Source organism: Rhinolophus hipposideros, assembly GCF_964194185.1.
Source record: "Rhinolophus hipposideros genome assembly, chromosome: 14".
In the NCBI taxonomy this organism is placed as follows: domain Eukaryota; kingdom Metazoa; phylum Chordata; class Mammalia; order Chiroptera; family Rhinolophidae; genus Rhinolophus; species Rhinolophus hipposideros.
Window position 1 is genome coordinate 45,001,624 of NC_138060.1, and position 19,316 is coordinate 45,020,939.

The following is a 19,316-nucleotide window of genomic DNA, read 5'->3' on the forward strand; positions in this document are numbered from 1 at the left end:
CAAGCTCTGACTGTGAACCTCTGCTTGTTTCTTAATCCTTCTTTGTGTGTGTTTTTTTGTTTTTTTGTTTTTTTTGTCTAACTGCCAGGCAGTGACAATTTCTGATTACCTCAACTCTAACCCTTTGGGAAAGATGGAATGAGAGGGATGCTTTGAGGTCCTCCAGAGAAGTGTCTTATTTCTACAGCGCCACCTGCTTAATGGTCAATGTGCTGATATCCCGTCTTAAAATCTCCATCCAACCTCCAGCATCCATCTTCCCACATCTCACATTTATACTGGACTCTACCGCACTCCCCAGGTTTGCTCGTGGATCTAAGAATCAGCCCTTAGTCCCTCGGTGGAGGCAGGGAGAACAGGAACTAATTTCCATGACCTTGGTCAACTTATTAAACCTCTCCAGACCTCAGTTTACCCATCTGTAAAATGGGACTACAAATCATTGAGACATTAACAAAAGTCATTCATTACATGGGCTTAAATACAGTCATGGATTTAAGCACGGAGCATGCAATAGGTGCCCAGTCAGTGATCAAAGCAGGAACAGAGCCGACATAACCCCAGGGGGCAATTTCAGCCTCTGTAGCAGGAGTCGGGAAATTCAACCACTCCTTCCTACCTCAGGGGGATGAGGAGTTGGGGTTAGGGTGTGATAGGCAGAGGAGGAAAAAGCCATCTCAGGGGAAGGGCAGAGGCCTACAGTCATGAGATGAAGCAGAAGGAATACTTACTTGGCCTCAGACAAGAGGTCATTTTCCAAGAATTTTTAGCAAAGGCCATTCATGATAAGATCCTGAAAACACACAACTTCGAAGATCATATTTTGGATGAAAATATCAACTGGCTGAGCTGTTTAGAAGACTCCTCTCACCTAAGCCATTGATGTATAGATAGAGTGAGACAGAAGAAAACAGGAAGGACAGACGCGGGCTGAGGTTATTCTCAGCCTCTAGCAAGGAAAGTCAAGGTTGTGCCATGGGTCACCGACCTTGATCTGCAGCTACCCATTCACAGCCACCAGTAGTGCGTTGTGTTATGTGTGGTTTGTCCCTGATGCTTGTCAGCTTGCAGGGCTGGCACTGTGTTGAGAAGACGCTGTCAGGGCAGGACATGCTAGCGAAGCCCTGTGGGGAGAGTTGAATTATAGTCCAGAGGTGGGAGCCCCTCAGGAAACGGGTCCAAGGGGAAAGATGGCTTCCAGCCTGTCCTGCCCACATTCCCTGCCATACCACTCACCGGAGGGATTTCCGTCCCAGACTCTGCTTGGTGGGGACCCTCTGCTGTGGAGCCCATAGCCACTTCCCTCTCGACGCTGAGGGAAGGGGGTGCTGAGGCCCAGCTGTGAGTTTCATGATTTGGCCAAGTAGCCAAAGGTCTCAGGTAAGATGGACCAACTCTTCAAAACTGTTACAGGTGGCATTTTACATTCTTTTCCTCACCCCCGAGCTGGGCATCCCAGGTTTGTGCTCAGGACAAGAAAGGGGGCCCCCGAGAGTGGTCCATCCACTGGAGCTCTGGCCTCATGTTTTCCTTCTGGTCTATTCCTTTCTCGTCTCTGTCCCTGCCTCTCAGCTGCCTCTCCTCTGCAGGCAGTTAGGATCAAGTCCCTCTCATCTTGAAAGGCATAGCAAATAACACGTGAGGCTCTGACCCTCTAGCTTCTCTCCTCTCCCTCCCATGCTCCTTCCCTCACTTCCTTCTACAAATATTCACTGAGAACCTGCTGTGTGCCAGACTCCGTTCTGGGCTCTGGGAACTTACCACTGAACAAAAGAGACAAAAATCCCTGCCCTCGTGGAGCTGACCTTCTACGAGAGGGGAGACAGATGATAAGCAAGCAAGTAAATAGTCAATATCTTAAGTGCTGCCAAGAAAAACGGAAGCAGGGTCTGTGGCTAGAGCATGACTGAGATGGGCAGGAGTGAGACTCTCTAGTGTGGTTAGGGAAGCAGGTGATCTTTGGAGGAACCTGAATGAAGGGACAGAAAGAGCTGGAACCAGAAGAAGACACTGGTCTGAGAGCTGTGCATGTAGAAGGAGGAAGAGGAAGGAGTTCAAAGGCCCTCGGGCAGGGGAGGCCCTGGGCAGTGGAGCAACTGTGCGCGTTCCTGGAGGAGAAGGAGGGAGGAGGAGGGCCTGGACCTTAGAGGAACTGGGGCCTGAGATCCCGCGTGGATTTTCATTTTTGGCGTCACAGGAGTTCCTGTGTTTTGACCAGAGGTGAGCCATGGTCTTGGCTTTTGTTTAAAATGCTCATGCTGTCTTATCATACAGCATGAATAATTATAGGTTGAAGGAAGAAATCCCACACATACTTAATGAGCACTTACTATGTGCTAGACACTGAGATATGATGGCAGAGACGAGAGATGAGTCCTTGCCCTCCTGAAATTCGCTATCCTAGAGCTTCAACCAGCTCTAGGCCTGCTGCCACTTTTACCTTCGAACTTGTCTCCCGCACCCGTTCCTGCCCCAACATGGCTCCACATCGATCCAGCTTCCTTCTGGCTTGCCCCAGCTGTTGATAGTACTTAATCACTGTGGGCACTGGCCGCCAGCCTGGGTTCCAAATCTGGCTCTGCTGCTTACTAGCTGTGTGATCTTGGAAAAACTATTCCACCTCTCTGAGCTTCAGTTTCCTCATACTGAAAATGAAGGTAATAATAGAAGCTTCCTTTCAGGGTCTGGAGGGAAGGAAATGAGTAGTGTGTAGAGGGCTTGCATAGTGTTTGGAACATTGTAAGCCTCAGTTACCTTACATATTATTGTTAAGCCTCACTATGCCGTCCAGGGGAGTCTGTTATCATCCCCCGATGTGTGACGTCTTTCCCTATGGGACACACGGGGCTTCCCTGGGTCCTGCCACCCGCTGCCCGCACTTGCTCCAAGGAAAACATTCCCATGCCAATCACAGCAGCACCTTGCTACTAGTGACGCAGAAGTGACTGCCCTGTGTGACTTCCAAACGTGATTTGTGGCTCCTGGGGTCCTGGGGTCCTATACAGCCCCGGAAGGCCATTCCCACACGAACCCGTCCCTCCTCGCCTTCCCAGGGACTCAGTCAGACAGGACCCTAGCCTGGACAGAGCGAGCTCCGGACTGGGAGCCTCACGGCTGAGTTCAGGCTTCTGCATTACCTCTGGCCACCTGTGCGGTCATGAGGAGGTCCTGTGTGTCTCCACGTCTCAGCCCTCTCACCTGTGGGGCGGAGCAATCCCCCCAGCAGTCACAGGACGTTACTGGGAGGCAGTCAGCGTGCTGGTGAGGAAGGTGGGATCTGGAGCCAGACTCCCTGTGATCAAATCCCACCTCTACCACTTAGAGGCTCTGTGGTTTAGGGAAGCTGTGTGACCTCTCTAAGCCTCAGTTATGTCTTCAGTGAAGCAGGTATAAAGTAGCTCCTCCCTAAAAAGGCCGTTGGGAGAACTGATTGGGTTAATGTATGTCAAGTATTAACCGAGCGTCATACCTGGCACATAGTAGGTGTGCCTTTAAATGAGCTATCAATAGCTAATTTTATCAATGTTGAGTACGTCCACATTGTCCTTGTGAACTGTTAGTACTGAGCTGCTGTGGGCGCGCGCGCACACACACACACACACACACACACACAATCTGGAGCTGTGCTGTCGGTCCACTGTGGGAGCTACAAGCCACCTGCCACGTGTGGCTGTTGACCGTCTGACATGTCGCTGGTCTGAAGTGCTGTAATTGTACAATACACGTTTGATTTCAAAGACTGACTCTTTGACATTGTAAAATATCTCCTTAATGATTTGTTTAGATTGATTATATGTGAAAACAAAAATATTTTGGATCTGTTCGTTTCGATAAAAATGCTATTGCGTTTCAGTCCCCATGTTCCTCTTCATATTTTAAAATAAAGGCTCCTAGAGTGCTGGTCTAGGAGCAGTGAGAGTAAGACGAGGCCCCTGCTCCTAGCACTTGCGTGTCCTTCTCAGGGAAGGCAGGCTGGTGGCCCGTGCCACTGGGGAAAACGTTTTGTTCCCATGAGCTCCTACAGTGGGTACTACATGGGTTGCCAGGGAAGACGCCATGCACAGCTCTGTATGTTTCCTGTGGTTGTTATCACCACGACATTCCCACAAGCTCTGGAGAATAAATAGTCAAATCACATCAGGATATGTCCACAAGTTGCCAAACACAATTAATGCAAAGACTCAGATTGGTGAGCAATTTGAGCTTTGCCTAAAATTTTAGAAACCCCTCGATGCCCCCCTCAGGGGGTTATGAGGTGGGAGAGATTCTGATGAGAGCAGCCAGTTCATTTATTCAGCAAATATTCATTGGCCACTTGCTGTGTGATGACGTTGCCCTACATGCTAAAGAAACAGTAGGGAGCAAGACAAATAGAGAACAGTCTCCTTCTAGGAGTTCATCTTCTAGAGCGTGATGGGTCAGTAAGCTCAGAAAGAGACCGAACAGTGCTGTGGAGAAAATAAAGCAAGGTGAGCGATGGCTCGTGCTGTGGAATACTACACAGCAATGAAAAAGAACCACTGCTACATGCTCTAACCTGGGGAATCTCACAGATGTGATATGGAGTGGATGAAAGCAGACACGAGAGACTATACTGTGTGGTTCCACGTATCTATAAAGTCGGGCAAAACTAATCTATAGGAACAGAGGTCAAAGGAACGGTTACTTTGGGGGAGGAGGTTTGATCGGGAGGAGCCAGGGGAGCCTATAGGTGCTAGAACCATACATAGCTTGATCTGGGTGGTGGTTACACAGGTGTACACTTAGGGAAAATGCATTCCGCTAGAGCTGTGTGCACAGCTCAAGGCAAGTATGTTGTAGTAGTTCCCTGTCGCTGTGTAACAAGTTACCACAAAACTTAGCAGCTTAAAGCAATAATCGTTACTACCTCACACAGTCCCTGCAGGTCAGGACCTGACATCCCTGGGTGGCTCCAGCTCAGCGTCTCTCATGAGATTGCAGTCAAGATATGGGCTGAGGCTGTATCCGCTGACGGCTTGACAGGGGCTGGAGGGGCAGCTTCCAAGGAAGCTTACTATGTGTGCCCAGCAAGGGAGTGCTGGGAGTTAGTGATGGAGGGCTCATGTGGACCTCTCCATGGGGCCTGATTAAGTGTCCTCACGACATGTCAGCCGGCTTCCCCCAGGACTAGAGATTTAAGAGAGCAAGCAAGGAGGAGGCCACGACGCCTTTTCTGACCTTGTCTCCAAAGTCACACCATTGCTCCCACCATAGTCTTTCATTACAGTCCGGTCACTGGCTCCAGCCCACGCTCAAGGGGAGGAGAATGAAGCTTCATCCTTAAAAGAACCAGTAGCAACCAATGTGGGGGCATATTTGAAAACCACCATGCATGCTATGCCTCAATTTTAAAACAATTTGATGTCCTATTTCCAAATAATCATAATAAGATAATAGGATAGGAGGTAATGGGGTTCAGCCAGTGTGTTCACTGTGCTTTCTGAGGAGGTGACATTTGAACTGAACTCTGAGTAGGGAAAGTCAGCCACATGATCGGGGAGAAGCCTCCGAGGCAGAGGGAACAGCAAGTGCCAAAGCTCTGCAGCAACAATGAGTTGTTGGAGAGTCAGAAAGAGGATCGATATGACCAGCAGTTAATGATTAAGTAGAAAGGAGCGACCATGGTGAAGTAGGGCAGGCTATGGAGGCCACGGGGAGAAGTTTGGATTGTAGGCTCGAAAGAGACTAGAAGCCCTCAGAGGGATTTTAACAGGGGAGGAAAGGTCTTCTCTGGTGAACATTTTGAGCACCGTGCTCTGGCTACAAGTTCAGGAGTGGAAATCACAGGATGGTTAAGAGGTCCTCTCGGAAGAGAAGCACTGGTGGCTTGGATTAGGGTGGTCAGATGGACAAGGAGAGAGGTGGTCGAGTCCCTGGCTCTGCCTCTGGGATGTCGGGGGCCCAGATCCCCCCAGGCCTCCAGCCCCAGGCAGTCTGCTCCCAGGAAGCACCCGGAGAGCAGTGGAATGACGCTCAGTTGTCTTTGCTGAAGGCAGGAAGAGACGGTCCCTCTCACCCAGAAGAGGACCAGGTTTGTCCACCCACAGCGCTCAGTGTCATCCAACAGGGCCCTTCTTTGGTGAGTCGGCCTTCCCTGGGCTATTTTTCACCCATCTCGTGGGCCTGCATGCTCCTCTTTTCAGATGAAATACCCTCCTTTCAAACAAAGAGTGTTTTAGTTCTGGAGAAGCACTCGGTTCTTGCCACTGGCATTTGACGTTAGTGTGACAAAACGGAACTCCTCGGTTCCCCTCCAGAGGCAGGCCTGGCCAGAGCGGCAAGGAAGATGCTGCCCGTTGGTCCCCATGGGGGCAGAGCTGGAGCGGAGACTCCGATGAAAGAAGACATTGAGTATTCTTCCCTCTCAGACCACACTCCTGCCTCTTTGGACAGCCCATTTAGACTTGGTTTGGGTTTGGGGTTTTCTAGGGAAAGAAGCAACAGGACATAGTTTAAATGCTTCGTCAGAGTCCAAATATTTTTCAACTTTTAAGGAGGAAAACCATTCTGAAGAGAATAGTATAAGGAGACCTTTGTGCCCTGCAGTTTGAACTTGCATCTCTAAATGAGCTGTTGATGCTTGCAAATGTCTAAATCCTGGCCTCCTGCGATTTCTTTCTGACAAATGCCCGGTTTGTCTCATTTGTTGCAAGGACAGACCTGGTGCATTCACATAGTGGCGGTGCACTGAAGCTGCAAAGACTTACTTAGAACCTACTTGATTCCAAACTGGAAATGTCTCTGGGGATTTTGAGCCCATAAATGCTGAGCTTACTACTTTGCCCATCACGTGACACCTCCCTGCGTAGGCAGTACTTCCGGCATTTCTCCGGGTGGTTGAAGGAGCACTGGACTGGGCATAAGGAGTCCTGCGTTCTGTCCTGGCACCATTACTTGTGTGATCTTGGGCGCACTTCACCTCCCAGCGCTTTCTGTGGGATGTAAAGCTTATAACCAATGACCCCTGGTTTCCTCTGCTGTTGACATTGGGAATGGCTTTAGACTATCAGCTATCAAGATAAAGTGCAATATGTCAGCCAGTCAGGAACTCAGAGGAGATGGCTGGCCTGGCTCAGAGAGATCCCTGGGCTACTAGCTGAGAGGTGAAAATGACCACCCAGCTGAAGAAGAGGAATCTTTGTGATGCTTTGATAGCCACTTGCATTCATGATAGGGGGCTTTCTGGATCATACAAATAGGGACATTAAGGAGTTTGGGGACATGTCCTGATTTACGTATGAAGTAAAGTTTGTAGAAGTTGCTATTTCCAGGCCACAGGCCCTATCCTCCTCGTTACCAGGTAAGTCACAGTGGACAGCTGTGCAGGCTGTGCACTGCACAAAGGCACCCAGCCCAGGAGAAGTGAGGCTGATATCTAATGAGCCATCGCACATTAGAAAGGCATCTAAGTTTGGGTGAAGAGGAATTAGGCCACTTTGGGGCAGAGGTTAAGAACACAAGCAGTGGAGATTGATGACAGATCATGCCACCTACTATTTATGACATAGGACAAGCTATTTGGGTTTGTTTCCCCTTCTATAAAATGGGATAATGGTAAGACCTAACTTGTGGGTTGATGAAATAAGTAATACATAGAAACATGTAGCATGGTAGCTGACATGTAGTCGGCGATCAGTAAAACATTAGCTATCTTTCTGTGTTGGAGGTGACACATGATAATTGTTCACCCTTCTCCTCTCAGGAGGTCTTCTTCTCACCAAGAAAACATTGGAGTCAGACATTTTTGTTAACTGGGCACCAGCATCTGGGGAAAAACTCTGAGCTCCTTAAACTGCTGGGCTTTTCACATCTGTCTGGGCAGGATTCATTTCTCTCTGTGCTTCAAGCAGCTCTGAGCCTTTTTCAGAGGGAAAAGTCGAGTGTGGAAACCTGGTTGGCGAAGAGGCCCTTCACGGTTGTTGGTGCAGAAATGTGCTTCTGGTTGGAGAAGTGCTCTGAAAATGCATGGAGCTCCACACAGGCACAGCGTTAGGCTTGATTGGGCAATGGGAACACCTGCTGGGGTTGCCTGCATGCAGAAGGAAGGCAGTTGTTGTTTACCATGCTCTGAGCAAGGCACTGTGCAGGGAGCAGGCAACTCCTTGGCAGCAGGTGACCTTGGGTGGCATCAAGAGCATGTCAGGTGAGATTGGGAGACTATCACAGCATGGCCCAGGCTTCTCTTCTATAGAAGTTCCACACATACATCTGGGCTTTGTTGAAACGCTGCCTCTTGCCCATGAATCTGCTCTTGAGTCCTCCTGCCTGTATCTGAGCTTTCCTTCTGAAAGCCCCAGCTCCTCGTGGGTTCTACTCTTGCTCCTTGTTTATAGTTGTCTTGGAACTTTGTGGTCAGAGGCATCATGGAAGAGGGAGCCTAACTCGGGTTTGAATCAGATGTTAACTGTGTGACATGGGACACATAGCTTAACCTTTCTGAGCCTTCAGTCCCTCATCTGTAAAATAAGAAAAATTTACTTTACCAAGTCATTTGAAAGACTGATGTAGGGTATATGTAACATTTGACATACACCAGGCATTAAATAAATGGTAGGTATTGTCCTTTGTTGTTGTTATTATTATTATCATTATGATGATGATGATGATGATGATGATGATGATGATGTAGGCTGTTAGCTCAGGAAAAAAAGGGAGGATAGAATCTTATTTGTTTATCCCCAGCACCTGGCACAGTGCCTGGGACATAAGTAGGTACTCAGTAAATGTTTGGCTCGGATAGATTACTTTTAGCACAAACGTATTTCTCAAAATTTATTGTGTCCTATTTATTATTCCCTAAAATAACTTTAACCTGTGTTTTGACTGCTTACTCTTTTAATGAAGGAGCTGGAGAAGACAGTCAACTTCTCGGAGGTGGGCAGAGTGCCTCCTGTGATGCAAGAGCTCCTCAGAAACCCCCGGTATCTCCTGCCTGGATCTGATTGATGCCGTCAGGACAGCCTGGCTTTGATGACCGATCAAACCTGTTTTTATTTTTTGTTTCTTTCTTCCAGATTCTTAGAATTTGCACCAGGTATACCCCAGAACAAGACACCATGACTTTTTCAGATGGCCTGACCCTAAATCGAACTCAGATGCACAATGCTGGATTTGGTCCTCTGACTGACCTTGTGTTCACCTTTGCCAACCAGCTCCTGCCTTTGGAAATGGATGACACAGAAACAGGCCTTCTCAGTGCCATCTGCTTAATCTGTGGAGGTACCAACTACCTAGAAAACCTTCGTGAGATTCCATGAAGAACAACTTATACTTGTAATTTATGGGAAATTCCTCATCTCCATTTTGGAGTTATTTTGCATGGGAAAAGACATGTGAATAAAGCCAGACATGCATGGTTGGAGTTTGTTGCATTGTTCCATAGTTTTAAGTTAAAAGTATTTGGGATTCTTCTGATCTGAAATACCAAAATGCTATTTTTCCAATTGCTACAGGTATTTTTTTTTTTCAAGGGAGGATCAGACTATAGTAAAATAAATCACCTAGGGACATTTTAATAATGATCCAAGGGATTTGCATGTGCTGTTTGCTAATTTAGTGGCTGGGAATACAAGTCACTGGGCTGGCCACCCCTTGGAGAACTGAGATAAAATACAGCTCTTTTCTTTGTAGTGACCCCTACTGGCTCACAGGAAGCCGAATCATAAGTGGTTAAAAAGTAATGGCTTTAATTAGGGGGCCCATTTACCTTGCTTTTATAACCATCCTGCTCAAGGTTTTAATTCAGCTCAGTAGCGACACCTCCTGGTCATGAGAAGTAATTCTTTCCCTGGGACCAAAGCAACCGGCCATCAAAATGTGCTTTTGGCCAACAAGGGGGACAATCATTTTCAACTATCACTGCTTAAAGCAGTTGCATTTATCTTCAAATTTGTATATATGATCAAGTCATCAAATTAATAAAGTCATAGTAGAGTAGGAACAAGGAAGATGGGAAATGGAAAGAAACCGTCTAGCCTGGAAAGTGTATAATTCTTTCTGTCGTGATACCAATTGTTTAATATTTTGTTTCTGGTATCTAGACCGCCAGGACCTTGAGGAACCAACAAAAGTAGACAAGCTACAAGAACCATTGTTGGAAGCACTAAAAATTTATATCAGAAAGAGACGACCAAGCAAGCCTCACATGTTTCCAAAGATCTTAATGAAAATCACAGATCTCCGCAGCATCAGTGCAAAAGGTACGTCTTTAGAGCCTGTGTATATTCACAAAGTGGACTTGCAGTCCTGACCAGGTCGCATTGCTTTTTTAAACCCGATATTTTAATTCAGGTTGTGTGATACCTTTTTGTGGTTTATGTTTACGAATTCATTTCTCATTGAAATCAAAAGGAATTAAATAGTACCCACCACTTAAAAAAAAGAAAAAACCTCAAATTTAACCTTACTCAATGACTTTAGATGATGAGCTTTAAAATCCAGATGACTAAGGACTCAAAAAACTTTTCAAGAGAACGTACTGTATGGCAGGCTTTTAAATTTTCTAGTTTTATACATTTGATTCCAGCTCTCCACACATGCTCTGGTTTATGTAAACTTGACTCCAGTTTTTCCTGAACATGCAAACATCAAGAAAAATGAATAGTACTTAGGGCAGTTGGTATTGCTTAAGTTTCTCTCTCCATCAATGTAGCCATTGGTCTCTTGTGTATAGGCAGATTGGCTTCTGCACACTTCTAAGCGAAGGAATTCTTGCCTTCCTGAGAGGTATGTTCTTTGTGTAGTAATTTTCCGTTTAGGTGGCAATCTGAGCAATTACAGAAGTGCCTAGAGCCGTATCACAGTTGAGCGTTAGAGCTGGGTTTTCCTGTGTAGAGAAAAACTTAGCAGCCATCCCTGGTACCAAATGTTGTCATTTCCCCTCCCCATAGCCTGCTCTGTAACTAAGAACTTGGTGAGCCAAGGAACAAACTCCACATTTCAGAAAGTGCTTAGAAACACAGTGAACTTGTTTGACAGTCTCAATCCTTGATCTCTTTCCTTTTAAGAGGTTTCTTCAGTGAGACCTGAGTTCATCCCTAGTATGAGATTAAGAGTAGAGGCAAACTTAGATACCAGTGCGAGACTAATGTAACTATGTCTGATTTTGAAACAATGAGGCTGTTTAACTTAACACAGTCATTCCCTATCTTTAACTAGACCAGTACTAATAGAATTTACTGATTATGGAAATATTCTATAATCTGCATCGTGCAATACGGCAGCCACTAACCACATGTGGCTCTACAGCACCTGAAATGTGGCTAATGCAACTGAGGCACTGTTCTAATTATATTTAATTTTAAAAAATTAACTTTAAATCGCCACGCATGGCTACTGTGTTGGTCAAGTAGCCATCAAGTTAATAATCTCCGTACGTTTATTACTCAAATCACTTCCTCCATTTGTTGATTCCTGGTATCCTTTCAACTGTTTCATTTCTAAGATAGTCTTTTTGGTCTTTTATCAGGAATTTGTCTGTAAATTAGATTAAGTAAATATACATTGATATTGTTTCCTGAAACTGATGGAATTGTCAAATTTAAACATGTCACATTGCTGCAGCTTTTTTATAGATCAAGTAAAAATAGTTTAACGTGGTAAAAATCAGGAAAGGCTCTGGGAAGCACTGGTAACAGTTTTCACCCTTGTTAAAGTGCATGAAAGTTGACTCTTATTCAGCTTAACTCCATATCTCTACCAGATTCTATTATCTCTTTTTAAAAGGTGCAGAACGTGTAATTACCTTGAAAATGGAAATTCCTGGATCAATGCCACCTCTCATTCAGGAAATGCTAGAGAATTCTGAAGGACATGAACCCTTGACCCCAAGTTCAAGTGGGAACACAGCAGAGCACAGTCCCAGCATCTCACCCAGCTCAGTGGAAAACAGCGGTGTCAGTCAGTCACCACTGGTGCAATAAGACACTTTCCAGCTACTTCAAACATTCCCCAGTACCTTCAGTTCCGGGATTTAAAATGCAAGAAAAAAAGAAACAAAACATTTTTACTGCTGCTTAGTTTTTGGACTGAAAATATATTAAAACTCAAGAAGGACCAAGAAGTTTTCGTATGTATCAATATATACTCCTCATTGTCTAACTTACCTAGAAGTACAAACTTTTTAAATTCTAAAAAAATCAGCCATTTCATGCAACCAGAAACTAGTTAAAAGCTTCTATTTTCCTCTTTGAACACCCAAGATTGCATGGCAAAGACCCAGTCCAAATGATTTTACCCCTGGTTAAGTTTCTAAAGACTTTGTACATACAGAAATATGGCTCTGTTCTTTCTATACTGTATGTTTGGTGCTTTCCTTTTGTCTTGCATACTCAAAATAGCCAAGACACCAAGGTTATGAAACAGACTACTGTACGTGTCCAGCTAAGAAAGAGTCAAAAAGATAACTGTCTTGCTTTCACAGAATAATCAAGACATCAAGGTAAGGAAATGGGACTACTGTACAGTATGACAAGATAAGGCTAAAGATATTCTAATTTAGTTAGTATGGAAGCTTGTCCTTGCTCTTTTGATGCTCTCAAACTGCATCTTTTATTTCATGTTGCCCAGTAAAAGTATACAAATTCACTGTACTAGCAGAAGAGAATTCTGTATCAGTGTAACTGCCAGTTCAGTTAATCAAATGTCATTGTTCAATCGTTAATGTCACTTTAAATTAAAAGTGGTTTATTACTTGTTTAATGACATAACTACACAATTTTTTTAAAAAGATACATTTTTACAGTAATGATAGCCTCCAAGGCAGAAACACTTTTCAGTGTTAATAAGTTTTTGTTTACCTATTCACAAGCCATTAGGGAAATTTCTTGGGATAATTAGCAGGCTGGTCTACCACCTGTACCATGTAACTCTAGTGTCCTTCCTGACTCATGCCTGATACTGGGTTTTTCCCAGTCTTCTTGATGCCCAGGGGCTAACCGTAACTCCCAAAGGCATGGGCAGATAATCTGCACCCTTTGACCTTGTTCAATCACTATGAAGCAGAGTGAAAGCTGTGGTAGAGTGGTTAACAGATACAAGTGTCAGTTTCTTAGTTCTCATTTAAGCACTAGTGGATTTTTTTTTTTTATATTAGCAAGTCTGTGATGTACTTTCACTGGCTCTGTTTGTACATTGAGATTGTTTAACAATGCTTTCTATGTTCATATACTGTTTACCTTTTTCCATGGAGTCTCCTGGCAAAGAATAAAATATATTTATTTTAAAGGTGTGTGGGAGCTTTCACTCAACTTTCATTTTCAGTAAAGAGACAAGAGAAAACAGTTCATTTTTAATGTTTAAATTTCATTTCAAAAAGCAGGTCTTTAGTCTGCAATCATGACAATTAAAATCTGTGCTAATGCACGGCAGTCTATAACAATACTACAAGCCAATCAGACAGTACATGACATTTCAATGAGTAAAAAAGAGCATAAAACTGTATGTGTAAGAACAAAATGTTAAAAGGCCTACCACAATAAAAAACCATCAATTACATTATCACATTAAAATAAGCCAGATGTACAAAAGTCTGAGACAGGAAAGACAAAAGGACAACACAAGTTATCTGTTGAAAAATGTTTCTGTGCTCTGTGGGCACTTAATTAAACATTGCAAAATCAACATCTTCTTCTTCATCAGACTCTGCAAAATATTTTACTTCTTTCCTAGCCCGACCAGTCCGGGGCAGAGAAGGTGGTTCAGAAGCGAAGTCTGATGGGAAGATGTCCATATCGGAATCCTGATCAAAGGATGTTTTCTTCGGTTTCTAGACATTTTTTAAAAAACAATGTATTTAAAACCCCAAAATTAAGAAAATAAAGACTCATGCTAAAAAGAATTCTCATTCCTTCCACTTCACTTGCATTTGGGAATTATAAATTATGGTGCTTTTAAAATCAGAATTGTAATGCTATTAATAACAAGTATAAGACCAGTTATCTAATCATTTTTATGAAGAAAAAAAGGATTAGGTATAATAATTTGCAACCTTGGTGATCTTGTATTACACTATTTTTATTTCTTTCAGAATGCATATATTACCCAGAAACTATGCACAATGCCCAGATTGGTAAAAATTCAAATTGTCTAATTTGTAAGTATCTATCAATTCATGAGAGGAAAACAAGACTCATGCACAGTATGTAGAGCACACAGTGTTTATAAACATGTAGGAAGAGTCACCAGAGGTGTAGAAGACTGGATAGAAGAGGTCAGTATGAAAAGCACCATAAAGCTAAAATCATCTGTTTGTATTTTAAGTTTTAATGGGAGAGAGGAAAAAAAGGGGGATATTTGATGTTATTAATCTATCTAAAAGAGATAGTGTACTTCTGGAGAAGGATCAGATTAATTGGGAAAATGATCCACAGTCAAATGAATTCAAGGTAAAAAAATAAAATTAGCCCTGGTCAAATACAGAAATAGCCTTTATTTGGTCTGAAAAAATAATATTTCAGACAGATAGCATGTAATTTCCACTGCTCATTGGATGAAATACTCTTAATTAATTAAGGATTTTTTATCCTTTCATCCAAGAAATAGTCCCGATTATATAGACTTAGACTTGGGTCATTTTTTAACCATATACAAGCCCCCTAAGGATAAAGAATGCTAGGTTTAAAGCTGTTACAAGACATTATAGTAATAAGAGAACTAAGCTAGTTATAGATCATCTTAAATAAAACGCTGCGTTACAAAGATGCTTATGATTACCTTGCTTGTTGTTTTGGATGTTTTCCTGCCAGGGTTATAATCACCTTCATTTTCAGAGCCAGATGCTTTCCTTTTCTTTGCCCCCCGGCCTTTACCTTAAAATGATACAAAGCATTTTTTTCTCCCAAGGTTAAGTGCAATACAAAAAGGTAAAAACATTGTACTTCTTTGGCATCCCTAATCAATACTGTAATTCTGATCTCTTAATATGAATGATGTAGAAACAGTCTGACAGCATCATTTCAGTTCTGGAGTTGACATGAGTAAAGTATTTCACAAATACATTTAAACTAATTGGAAGGTCCTCATGACCAATTTTAATGACCAAACCCCTGATACACAATAGAAAATATTTGCATTTTGTATGTATCATCCTTGGGCCTGAAAGGAAATATCTCTTAGAAGAGTGTTTTTAAATTGAATGTGATGGGAAAAAAATTAGTTTCTAGCATGTCACAGACCAATACTTCTAAAAATATAATTAAAATATGAACTACTAGAAAAGTAATACATACTTTCTTATTAACACAAATTATAAAGATTTGAATCCTTACTCTAAATTTTACTTATTACACATTAGTAACAACCAATTGCGGATCCCATTTTTAAGTAGTATAGTCTTAGAATAAACCCTCTAGTATTACTCAAGAAATAATCTGTCAAATTCATATTCCTTCTTAGACCCAGAATTATCATATATAGCATTTTTTTAAAATTTTTATCTACCTAACGTCTTATTCTCATCATTGGAGGAAGAGAAAAAGGTAGTATTTAAATGTTCTCCATCCTACAGTGATGCCAGTGAGTGAAAGAAAACTGAACTAAATTGCAATTCTAAATTTTTAAGAATTCCTTAAGAACTATGACCAACTAGATTGTACTGGTAAGAAAGGATAGCCTAAATGCTCTTGGGATGTCATATTTGATTAAATAAAGCAATGAAATGGCACTTTTGTATTTAAAACGTTTCAAACTATGTACACCATAAGTACCGACCGCCCCAATCACTGTTTCTTTTACACTCCCTTGTTTCTCTGTAGGTCTGTATCTCTTATCCTAACTGCTACTTTAATAAATACATTGATAATATCTGTCAGTTGGATAAAAGGTTGAACAGCTACCCTTAGAGAAAATCATGTCTTACATATTTGTTTTTAAAGCATCTGTAAGGACTTTCTAGATTCTGAAGGCAAAGAGAGGGTCCCAGAGAGTAGAACAGCTGCTGATGCTCTTGCAAGGCCCTGAGCACAGCAACTTTACTTCCCAGATAAGCAAAAAGCTCTGGTCTAAGAGTCCTAGCTCCAGTCTACTCCAGTCATTGTCACAAGTCAGCTAGTGAAGAGCCCACATCTACCTTTTTAATAACTAGTTATTAAACAACTAGCTCCCAAGCCCCGCACATGGAGGTCTCTGAACCATTCCTAGATATGCAAATTGTTTACTTAACCCCTTTGAGTCTCGATTTCTTGACCTGTAAAACAAAGCGACTGGACTAAATTGCTATACTTCCTTTGGACTGATTCTTAGATACATTGCTTATTGAGGAATAAAGCAATTTAAAATATGTACCCTGTCTCTTTAAATTCAATGAGTAGAAGACACTAAATATTTTCCACATGGCATATGCTAGAGAGTTATACAAAGATAATCCTCACCTTTTGGTGTTGTAGTCTTCTTTGGAATGCCAAATTCTGAATCTGAGTCAGAGTTTATAGTCTCTATTTTCTTCTGTTTGGGGGTTCTCTTGGGCTTAGGGGTTGTATCTGAAGATGGTTTTCCTATTAAGCAAATTTCCATTTCTTAAAACAATGTAATATACTTACCAAGAAACCAAGCTGAAGTGAGTCCCATAACAATGGAAGTTCTTACAGATGACATGAAATTGAGTACCTTAAGTAATAAAATGGCTTCTCTCCACTTGGTGTCAATGTAAAGACAAACAGTTTCTCATAGATGATGAAATGCTTTTTATTTAATTATGCATAATTTGCCCTTTGATAATTCAAGTGAGATATTTTAAATAAGGGCCATTAAAATGAATTAAGCAGTAACTTTTAAAAAGCAGTAGTAAAAATGTAATATAGTCAAGACAAAAAACACATCTGACATATTAATTATAACCCAAGTATAACCACATATTAAGTTCTAACTTATAAAATATTTTAGAGGAAAAAAAACCTTTTTATGGGACCCTCGAATACCATGAACAGAAACAATTCACTTCCATGCAAAAGGTAAAATACAGACAGGCACTTTTATGTGGAAAGAAATATGAAAAGTCTAGAAAAGCAGAAAATAGACCCAAAGGCATTTGTTTTGATGAATTTTGTTTTAAAAATAGACCTTGTTTTTCAGCTCCAGTTACAGTCTATGTGAAAACTGATTATCACTAATCACTTGTGTGATTAGTAAAACCTAATTTGAAAAAAAAAAATATTTATTGAATTAACCACAGACTTTTCTATTAAAAAAATGTTAATTCTATGGAAAATGTATTCCCAGTCTCAATTTGAGATGCTAGAGCTAAAGCCCCTCATTAGAAGTATAGGAGCAGCCCACGCTCTTGTGGCAGCGGCAATCACAGATCTGGGGGCTTTTCCCGCTCTTGGGTCCTCATTTTTAAGCACAAGAGCTCCTAGCAGGAGTATGGGCTTGACTTATCAGGGTGTTCTAGGGACTACTTTTTTTTCTTCAGAAGAGTTTCCAGGCTTGCAGTGTTAGGTGGCACTTTCAACTCTAGTGGGCCAATGTTGGTCAGCTGAGTACTATGAGTTTTCAGGATGGTTATAAGATGCTCATATGAAGATGATTAAAAAAAAAAAAAAAAAAAAAAAAAGATGCTTAAAGGGTAATTATAGGGCCTGTCTTGGTTTGAGTTCCCCAGAAGCAGAACCTGCTTGATCCTAAGACAAAGACTTAAGTACAAGTATTTATTTGGGAGGTAAAGGAAAGGGAATAAAAAAAATCAGACAATGAAGAGAGGGCGCCAGTAATGAGTAGGTTATAGCAAGCCTGTCACCCTCTGGGAGCCAGTGTAAAACATATCCCAGAGGGGCAAGAACACTAAGATATTTGCAGACCACCTTTCCTCAATCACCTGGTGGCTGGGCATGGGGAAATGTTATTATTCCAGCATAGCAACAATGAGAAAGTCCTGAGGCAAAGAAATGTAGACACTGGACCATGTGCACTGAAGTGGTAAAGGCAAAGGGATATAGGTGGGACACTCAATGTGTTGGCTAGACAGGCTCCTATAGCCAATCAATTTGTCCCCACCATTCTAGTACATTCAGAATAAGTAGGGACTTTTATAGTTGTTCTGCTACATCACATACATGTGTGTTTATAATGGTATTGTCTGTTGTGCATTTTTAACATCCTGAAGAGACACTTTGTACTGTTTGTTTACTTGCTGTGTAAGTAGCAATTATCTTTTAAACACAAAGCACTAATACTGACCTCCTTCAAAGGTCAGTACCTTAGTACAAAGTATGTACCTTGGTATTAGTAACAGATTCATGAATCAATACAGTGTTTCATGGGCAATCTAAGGTTATGGAAAAGAAAGAAGCTATATGACTCACAAAGAAAAAGAAGACCTCAACTGAACTGACCAATCATTCCACATGAGGAGTTAAGGCATGACCTATGTAGATAACACAATCAGGCTGCTAGCAAGACAAAATTTTATACTACTTTACAATCAAACAACTACAAAAGAGCTTTACTAGAAAAGCTATCGTTAGTATCAATGCATGGAATTACTTTACAATTATAACAGCTTTAAAATAAGGTCTTAAAATCATTTTAATAATTACCTTACATGGTTACAAAATAGGAGGGATTCTCCTTATAAACATTTATACTTTAAAACTATATTCTAAAGAAATCCTACTTCAAATAGTTTAAAATTATATTAAATCTTCTTTACCATCAACTACCTCTACATGGTTTATGCAATACTTAACAAAATCAAATACAAGTACATACCCTTTTTAGCAGCTACTGTTTTACTTGGAACTTTATCTGTTTGTTTCAGACCAAATGATGGTGAAAAAACAGAAGCAGAATCTTCTTCATTACTGTCAAATTTAGCTGAATCTAAAAATCACAAAGCTTTTTTTCAGTGAAGAGATTCTATAAGAACCACTTTATAGTTAAACTTTTATTCTTTTTACTGATGATTTCTCTTTAGCTAGATAATTGACCTTACAAGTTTCTATTTTCTGATCATATAATCCACAACATACAAATAGCTGAAAATAAAAAATATAACAATGTTATACTTCAAAAATGTTAACTGTGTTGTACAACAATATAGAAACGAATAGAGTAATGAAGTTTCTTAATAGTCCCAAATGTTAATCATTTAAAACTTTACTGATCAATTCAAAAATACATACTGATGATTTATTTTAATCTGATACATGAAAAAGCTCTCACTGTGGTTATTTTAATATCTACACATCTGATGCTATTAACCATTTCAGGAATATAAGTGATAATAGAGTCAAATCTACAAGAGCACTTAACTGATCTTTTTAGATCAATTTTAAATCACTGAAGATGAATTTAAAAGGCAT

At 41.5% G+C, this 19,316-nt stretch overlaps 2 protein-coding genes across 7 annotated transcripts in view; one reads left to right on the forward strand and one right to left on the reverse strand.

Moving 5' to 3' along the window:
- The window catches only part of RARB (retinoic acid receptor beta), a 531,514-nt gene extending 518,265 nt beyond the window's left edge, over positions 1 to 13,249 (forward strand). For all 4 annotated transcript variants that reach the window (XM_081071630.1, XM_081071631.1, XM_081071633.1 and 1 more), the window contains 3 exons: positions 9,036 to 9,240; positions 10,062 to 10,220; positions 11,746 to 13,249. In XM_081071630.1, the coding sequence (XP_080927756.1) occupies positions 9,036 to 9,240; positions 10,062 to 10,220; positions 11,746 to 11,942 (561 nt within the window). In that variant the 3' untranslated portion in view covers positions 11,943 to 13,249. The remainder of the gene's footprint in view (positions 1 to 9,035; positions 9,241 to 10,061; positions 10,221 to 11,745) is intronic.
- A 53-nt stretch (positions 13,250 to 13,302) lies between these two features.
- TOP2B (DNA topoisomerase II beta) overlaps positions 13,303 to 19,316 on the reverse strand; it is a 53,847-nt gene continuing 47,833 nt past the window's right edge. For all 3 annotated transcript variants that reach the window (XM_081071629.1, XM_081071628.1, XM_081071627.1), the window contains exons 33-36: positions 18,724 to 18,834; positions 16,389 to 16,511; positions 14,734 to 14,828; positions 13,303 to 13,786 (exon numbers count right to left, since the gene is read on the reverse strand). In XM_081071629.1, coding sequence (XP_080927755.1) covers positions 13,619 to 13,786; positions 14,734 to 14,828; positions 16,389 to 16,511; positions 18,724 to 18,834 — 497 coding nt within the window. In that variant the 3' untranslated portion in view covers positions 13,303 to 13,618. The remainder of the gene's footprint in view (positions 13,787 to 14,733; positions 14,829 to 16,388; positions 16,512 to 18,723; positions 18,835 to 19,316) is intronic.